We start from the raw sequence: 8,804 nt of genomic DNA, 5'->3' as shown, positions 1-8,804 counted from the left end.
AAGAATGGTTAAACATTATGATTGAATATTTTTTCAGTTATTGATGTTGTAATATTAAAAATATTATATTATGATGTTTGCCATCATCAAAATCAAAAGTAAAAAAGGGAAAAGAAAAAATACATTGAATCAATTGAATTTGATAGATATAGCAACTTAAGTATTTCAATCATTTCATCATTCTCTATAAATATGAAACAAAATTGCTTTATGACACCCGAACATAATTCTTTTAAGGGAAAAGTTTCTCTTAGCCTACAACATACTGTATGCCAGAACAATATAGTTATCTTATTATTTTGTTTATTTTTAAAATAAAATTAATAAAAATTGAACTATTTCTTAGTGTAGCCTACTTTGTAGGCTCAGAGAACCGTTGCCCTTCTTTTAAATATTAGGTACCTTTGAAATATAAACGTCTAAAATGTTAGATTCTTCAATTGTAGTTTTTAAACATCAGAAATACATAAATATGGATATATCATATACGACATTAGATAATTTAGTATAGCAGAAAAAGGGAAGAAAGAGAGGATTCAGTGAACAAGTGACTTAGAGGAGCACACCATTGAGTTGCAACAAAACATTTTATAGATAAGATGGCAACAAGATCATTTATAGTATGAGGAGAGAGAGTGAAGATTGCGACAAAACGGTATCAACTAGAGGAGGACAAATTCTGTTTGGGATGAAACTTGGTCTATAGGAAGTGGACCTTGGATGCTACAGTCTGGGCAACATTCAATCTGCCACCTTTACACTCCCCCCCCACCCCCAAAAAAAAAAAAATCCATCCTTCTTCTTTTATTTATTGTTCTAACCTTAAATTTTTTTTATACCCACCGGTTGGAGCTAAAAGGAATATGAGTACTAACTAGTAAAATGTACATGAATCTTTTTTTTTATATTGGGTCTACTTTACTTTGTAATGGATGATCAAGACTCCATCTCTATCCCAACTTGAACCTAAATTGTGGATTACCCAACAAATAAACTTAGGAGAAAGAAGTGTCCCGATTGAATTATAATGTATAAATATTAGATTACACTCATCAATTTTGAGATATGCTCGTCTTTTTCCCTTTGTCAATTCAAGATTCAAGAAGCGTAAGTAAACCACTCATGTTTTTGTCACTAAAGACATGCTTGAAAACCAAATAAATGGTGGCTTCGTATCTGATTTGGGTGTTATGCCACGTTGAAAATTTGATAGCACCATCATATCACATATTAGTAAAATCATTCTTCTTATAATTATATATTGTTATAGATAATCAAAATGGAAGGTTCCACGAAAGAAGCAAAAAAACACCTCTAGTCAAGATTTTTATTTTTTTAATAATGCAAATATGAATATTAAAAAAAAATTTGAATATGAAGTGGCGAGTGTCATTCTTCTCACTTTACTTTTTTATTTTTATTTTTTTTTATATATAATTTTTTTTAAAATATGTTAACTACTGCTTAAACAGACAAGAAGAAAGCTGAAAATGACTTGGGTTGAAGTTTAAAAGAATACATGAATTATTGTAAAGGAAAAGCAAATGTGAATTTGCATGACAGTATTTGTGTATACATATCTATTGATAAGGATGCTAATTTGTCCTTTCTATATATCCATCTACTACCAAATATGTTAAGAATTGGACCATATCTAATGTAGATCCAAGAAATCCACATATCTACATATAAATCTAACTAAATATATCTATTACATTGAACCCTTAGAATATAAATTAAGAATAATAAAATGTTTTTAGTTGATAGTTAAGGTAAGGTTTATACAGTCATGATATATAAAAAAATCATGGTTATGCATGTTTGATATTGCATTGTTTGATAATGGTCATTGTTCAAAGCTGAGATCAAACCCAATAAATAAAATAAATTCGTTCAAGATTGAAATTTTGTGGACTAAATAATCCATGTATTGTCATATGGTGATCAATATTCCTCTATTAGTAAATCTAGTCGCATAGGGGGATCTACGTTTGCTCTGGATAAGGTTGTTATTGAAATAGAGTAACTAAGAGAATATATATATATATATATATATAGAGAGAGAGAGAGAGAGAGAGAGAGAGAGAGAGAGAGAGAGAGAGTTTTTCTTCACCTACAGTGAAGAGATACCTAGAATAATGATTATACATTGCTCCCTAAGTAGTACGTAGTATCTGAAATACCCTTAGTATGTTCAAAAACTTGTTTCTATATAAATTAGGGGGGGAAAAGTTGCATCCTTTATGAAAGTTGGCTGTTAAAAAATTACTTCCTTGGGACAAGTAGGTTGAAGAATTAGGTAATCTATATGATATATATAATAGGATGTGATGCTTATGACAGATACCTAGTTTATAGCATTTGAATAAGAAATATGAATGATCTTACCAAGTTTGTCCATAAGTTAATGTCAGCTTAACAATTTGAGATGATAATAAATTGTTTTGTGGTACTTGTACATAAGCTGTTACTTGTTTCCTTTTGTTTAAATTTGAAGAATAGCTAAATGATCTAAATGAACATTTATAATTAGTTTTTCTATATAAGGACATCTAAGTCTTCCTTAATTTCTTCCTCATTAGCTGCTAATTGAAAATGGTAGGTGGAGCTCGCAGTGACTCCTTGGACTACAGAACAGAGCTTCTATCTCCAACTCCAGAGGGAGAAACAGTTATAGTACCAATTGGGCAGTCATGGAAGCTCAATTTCGATGACTTTCGGTTACCAGAGCAACAGTACCCCCGAATTCGATTCGGAAACTTATTTACTCTCAGTAAGCTCTATCCATTTTAATTAGTTTACTTGTCTTGAAGAAGATGGCCTCAAGTTCTTAAGTTAAAATTTCACTTGGACTTAGTTCCTCCTTTTCATTTTCTTCTTGTTTATTCTTGATCTGCAGGGAAAAAAAGAAAGATTGCTAAGTACTACAGGAAGCAAGAAAACCTTGTGAAAGGTTTCAATGAAATGGAGACAATGACTGAATTGGGTTGTTTGCCTGGAAGTCTCACAGAGGTTTACTAGTTCTCTTCTGTTCAATTAATTAATGGGTTCCCTTCTCTCTCTCTCTCTCTCTCTCTCAAACATGCCCACCCACAAAGAAATAATTGTCTATAATATATATTGACTCTTATTCACAGGGGGAACAGAAGGAGCTTGCAAAGAGTGAAAAGACAGCAATATATGCATCAAACATAGCAAACCTAGTGCTTTTCATTGCAAAAGTGTATGCTTCCACTGAAAGCAGATCCTTGGCAGTGATTGCATCTACTCTGGACTCTCTTTTGGATCTCTTATCAGGCTTCATTCTATGGTTTACTGACTATTCCATGAGAAATCCTAACCAGTATAGATATCCAATTGGCAAGAAGAGGATGCAACCAGTGGTAACTCTTGGATCCAAGTTTTTAATACTTATATATATTGCTGTAGTGTTGTCTGATAAATTCCATTGCAGTAGTATAAAAGAAGAGAAGGAAGGTTTCCAAAGTGTAACATGAGCACTGAAAAAGAACACACATGCATAACCACCCTACTGTTGGGCTAGAGGTGCTACAAGGGATTTGGATCCTCTTGGTGCTGAGGAGAGTTGAGACACACAAAACCCTCACTAGTCCCTCTCCAGCATCTCCACCCCCGGGCTGGAGAAGATCTGGTTCCTGCTACAAGTGGGATCTTGGACTACTAGGCCACACAAAGGCTCTATTTAGTTGCGAGTAAAATGAAAATGAAGGGAAGTGAAATTGTTTTACAAGGAAAAAAATGAAAATTTTCTCCTGATTACCTAACATGATTGTGTAGCTTAATTATAATTATTACCATTGTTAGTAATTATATATTTTAAATGTATATATATATATATATATTTATATAATTACCTAGTTATACGTAGACTTGTACGTAGTGAAAGTCTGAACAACAAATTATCTAATTCTGAACACCCCTAACTAGCTCTAATGACCATTCTTTGGGAATGTTAGGACCAATCAGATGCTACAATATAGCTTCTAGGATCATCTAAGAATTTAGCCCATCTACCCGCCTTTGGATCATAAAATATAAACTCTACATATAAGTGATATGGTGATCAAGCAACCGAAACATCTTTTCGATATTCTCAAGGTAACGCTGCATAGTTCTCATTCTCTTGAATCTCGCACATGCTGTAGTCTCAGGTATGACCTTTTTTATTTTCTTAAGGCTCCATTTTTCAAAGATGGATTTCTAATCCATCATTTATGGTAACACATTACAAAGAGAGCAAAGGCCATGAGTAGATAGTAAAAGACCAAAACATTTGTCTTATTTTTTTATTTTGGGTAAATGTATTTGGTTTTGTATTGCAGGGTATTGTTGTTTTTGCTTCAATAATGGCAACTCTAGGGTTCCAGATATTGTTGGAGGCTGTGCGGCAACTCATTGAAAAGGTATTTAATTTTGATCTCATTTAGATTCAGCTTATGATATACCATGTATCATCTGTCTCTAAGACAAATGGCTTTATAAGGATAAAAATCTAGGCCAGATGGATAATATAATTTAGGGCTTTCACCTAAGATAGATTGACTCCAAATGAGCTAACCATGGTTTGATCTTAAATAATCCTTGGCATAGCTAATACTTAGTATATTCGCATATCATATGTGATAAATTCATAAACTTACGAAAATTTTGAAAAATACTTTGTGTATGGCATTTTCTCAAAGATAAAATAAAAATCTCATGTTTATAACCTAGCAGTATTATTCATAAAATTTAGTTACATTTTTTCTACAATATTCTTCTTTGAATTGGTTGTTTTTTAATTTGATATCTTTAGATGTTAAATTTATTAAATTTACATATATAGTTTTATATAAATAATAATAATAATTACATATATGGTAAAAACAAATTATTTAATTTGGGAATAGCTTTATTGTCTCTCTCTTTTTTTTTTCATACCCATATTAGCTATGGAAGATCATGAGCCCCACACCCAACTCAATAGATGTAATATTATGTTACATTAATAAACCTACATAGTAACGGTTGGATGTCTTGAAACTAAAAATATAGAATCTTAATACTTTTTTTTTTAAGGTGTAAAAAATAAAAAATAAAAAATAAATAAAAAATAAAAGGGCATGCACATACTTTATTAATTTCTCAATCTCAAGGTGGGTAATTTTTTTTTTTTTTTCAAAAATAGTAGTTTTAATGAATTGGAAGGCAGGTTAAGCTTGTTCAATTAACTTCTAAATAGGCACCAATTTGATGCAGTCTCAACCCTCTTTGGACCGTAAGAAAGAGAAATGGATGATAGGAATAATGGTTTCCGTTACAATCGTAAAATTTATGCTGATGATATTTTGCCGAAGATTCAAAAACGAAATTGTTCAAGCCTATGCTCAAGACCATTTCTTTGATGTGATTACCAACTCAACGGGTCTAGTATCGGCCGTCCTTGCAGTTCGATATTATTGGTGGATTGATCCCACGGGAGCTATAGTAGTAAGTTCAAAATTTAAATATTAATCACAAACTAATTTGTAATTTGTAATTGTTCAAATTTAGTGACTTCTGATCCATACTAAAAATGCAGATAGCTTTATACACAATGAGTACATGGGCGAGGACGGTTTTGGAGAACGTACGGTCATTAATAGGGCGAACTGCGCCGCCGGATTATTTATCAAAACTAACATATTTAGTATGGAACCACCATAAAGAGATCAAACATATTGATACAGTTAGGGCCTATACATTTGGATTTCACTACTTTGTGGAGGTAGACATAGTCCTACCAGAGGACATGCCTCTAATTCAAGCACATAATATTGGTGAGGCACTCCAAGAGAAGCTTGAGCAACTCCCAGAGGTGGAGAGAGCTTTTGTTCATATAGACTTTGGGTTCACTCACAAGCCTGAACATAAGCCCAAGGACTAGTGATGATGATGAAGATGAAGAAGATGATGCATTCTCATGGTGAGCCTTTGTTTTATGAGGAGCTTGATCCATTAGTGAAGCATTTTAGATTGTTTGAATATGCTGTAGCCAATTTAAATTTGGTACTCTTCATGAGGACTTCATCATATGAGCTCATAAGAAGTGGCATGTAGCAAAATAAATGATACCTAAAGAACCAGTTTGTGATCACCATAGTTGGGCTTTTATCTGGGCTTGTACTGCACTCTCTTTGTGATAATCTTATTTTGAGATTGAGATGGTTTCATTATGTTTTGAAATTATGAGTGGTCATAAATGGCTCATATGACTGGTGGGGTGACTATCTGCATGTTTGCAAATTATTGATAGCTTCTCTGCCCTTTCCCCATCACTGCTTGAGTGACTGATTGTGGATTTAAGATGGCACATCCCACTTTTACTTATTGGTCCTGTGAAAGTGTTGTTTACCGTATGGGGGTTTTGGTCTGATGGCAACAATCACTACCATGGAACATCATTTTTTATTGTAAAAATAAAAAAATAAAAAATAATGATAGCTTCCCATCTTCTTCTTCTCCTTTTTTTTTTTTATTTAAGAAATAGGACTCGATTTCTTTTTACTCATTCTCTTCACCATGGAAATCTGAACTCTTTAATTAATATGAGGAAGGGTATTTTTGACCATGTACAATAGGGATGAGAGTTTATGAGAAGAAAAAATTACATGATTACCCACTTTTGGGTTTCCTTTTACAAAACTACCCAACCTAATGTTTTAGTTAATAAAAATACACAAAATCATGATTACCCAACTTGGCCCAATATAATTGGAATGAAACTTTACATGGGGCATATTAGGTAAGGATGTGAATTTGAAATCGAAATCGAGTCGTTTACACTAAAATCGTAAAACCGTTTAATAAATGATTTGATTTTGTTTTTAAAATGAAAACATTTTAACAAATGATGCAATTTTGATTTTAAAGTTTAACCTGTTAAACTAATTAACATATACATAGTAAGTTTAAGTCATTCAACGTTAACTTTACATACATTTCAAAAGAAAAAAAAAAATTACGTTAGAAAACTATTAAAGGAAAAACATATAAAAATAAATAATTCAATTCAATGTTAAAATTTACATCCATTTCACTAAAATTTTTAAAAGTAAAAAATCCATTTGAAATTTTGGATAAACAATTAGAAAACATAAGAAAACCATTTAAACCGAAACCGATTATAAATGATTTCGACTTTAATCTATGAAATCATTTATTAAATAATTTGATTTTGATTTTACCGAAAAAAATCTTGCACTAAACGAATCAAATCGAGCACCTTAATATTAGGATCCACCTACCCACAAAATGGGTGTCAAAATTTATTATCCTAAAAATGAGTATCAAGATTCAAAAGCCCGAAACTGTTAAAAAAAAAAAAAAAAAAACCGAATCAAACTCTTATCGTGCCGGCTTTGTTATGGCCTTTTACAAAACTGGTAGAATAACCAAGGCCCAGGAAGAACCCTCTCTAAAACTGGCCAGCCTATAAATACCATACGATGAAGTTTCTACTCTTTTGGTATTTTTCTCTCTCCTCATTTAAAAGATGCCGAGGGCTCTTCCGTACTAGGCCATACAAACGGCCAAGAATGGAAACTCTGGAACCGCTGATTGTGGAGAGTGTGTGAAATGGTGATGGGAGGCTTTGTCACAAACGGATGACCCAAATCAGTTTCTTAACCAACTGCTTGGACGGCTGAGAGAGAGGAATAGACCCGGTATTCCGATACAACCTCAGAATGCAACCTCAGTCTGAGCATGCTTCACAAGGAAGGGAGGGAGGGAGGGAGGGAGGGAGGGAGGGAGGGAGGGAACACCTACCAGGATCGGGTAACTTTCACTTATTTTTTCATCCATTTTAAATTTATCAATCTTGCTTTTTCTGTGTTCTGTTGAGTATTGTTTTGCCATGGTTCGATCTACACTCAAAATATATGCGTAGGCAATTTATACCAAGGTATTTTGGTTATATGCCCATACTTCTCTTGCTTCTTCCTTTCACACTTCTCTTGCTTTGTCTGCTTCAAGTTTAGTACGCTAGAGTGTGTTCTTGCTCAACACGGCTTGCATGAAGTATCCGTGAAAGGAAACTCCTTCACCTGGTCAAATAAACAGACTCCACCCAACCTCATTAAGGAAAATCTAGATAGAGCCTATGCAAACCACTTATGGCTATCCCTGTGTCCCTCGGCATCCATCTCCAAAAGGGCCTCTGGGGGCTCAGACCATAACCCCATTGTCTTAAACACTCACTCGGTTTGACCTTCATATAAAAATTTGTTTCATTACCAACATGCTTGGGTGGCACATCCAGAGTTTATGTCCTTCTGTTCAACAATCTGGAACTCTCCTGGGGGTGTAAATATTATGGCTAAACTTGCTTCTTTAAGCAGATCTCTCACCCTTTGGAATCATATTGTGTTTAGCCACATTGACCAAATAAAAAGCAGATTGCTATCCCAGTACCTTGTCCTAGAGGACAAACTCTGTTTGGGAAACATAACCCCTTGTTCTGACCTATAAGGTTTAGAGAAGAAATTCTCTTGGATTGTATATGCAGAAGAATCTTTTTGGTGCCAAAAGGCGAGACATGATTTTATTTTTCAAGGTGACCGGAATACCAGGTACTTTCACACTGTGGTTAAGGTAAAATCCTCCATAAAAGACACATTGACTTTATCTTAGACAGGAATGGAGTGAAAATAGAGACCCCTTGTTTGATGGCAGCCGAGTTTGCTTCATTTCTTCAAAATCTTTTCTCTTCTTCCAACCCTCGTGATCCCCTCTATATAGAAGGCCTCTTCCCCCCCCCCCCC

General features: G+C 33.7%; 1 protein-coding gene across 1 annotated transcript; it reads left to right on the top strand.

The window, feature by feature from the left end:
- The first annotated feature begins 2,595 nt into the window (after nucleotides 1-2,595).
- Nucleotides 2,596-6,251, top strand: LOC122060250 (metal tolerance protein 10-like). Its single transcript, XM_042623449.1, has 6 exons — nucleotides 2,596-2,773; nucleotides 2,900-3,012; nucleotides 3,138-3,383; nucleotides 4,344-4,424; nucleotides 5,260-5,490; nucleotides 5,582-6,251. Exons 1-6 carry the CDS (start codon nucleotides 2,596-2,598, stop codon nucleotides 5,924-5,926), a joined length of 1,194 nt encoding a protein of 397 aa, XP_042479383.1. The 3' UTR covers nucleotides 5,927-6,251.
- The last annotated feature ends 2,553 nt before the right edge of the window (nucleotides 6,252-8,804 follow it).

The sequence above is a fragment of the Macadamia integrifolia genome, chromosome 13, assembly GCF_013358625.1.
Source record: "Macadamia integrifolia cultivar HAES 741 chromosome 13, SCU_Mint_v3, whole genome shotgun sequence".
In the NCBI taxonomy this organism is placed as follows: Eukaryota; Viridiplantae; Streptophyta; class Magnoliopsida; order Proteales; family Proteaceae; genus Macadamia; species Macadamia integrifolia.
Note: the sequence above shows the minus strand (reverse complement) of the source record. Positions and strands in the feature narration are given on the sequence as shown.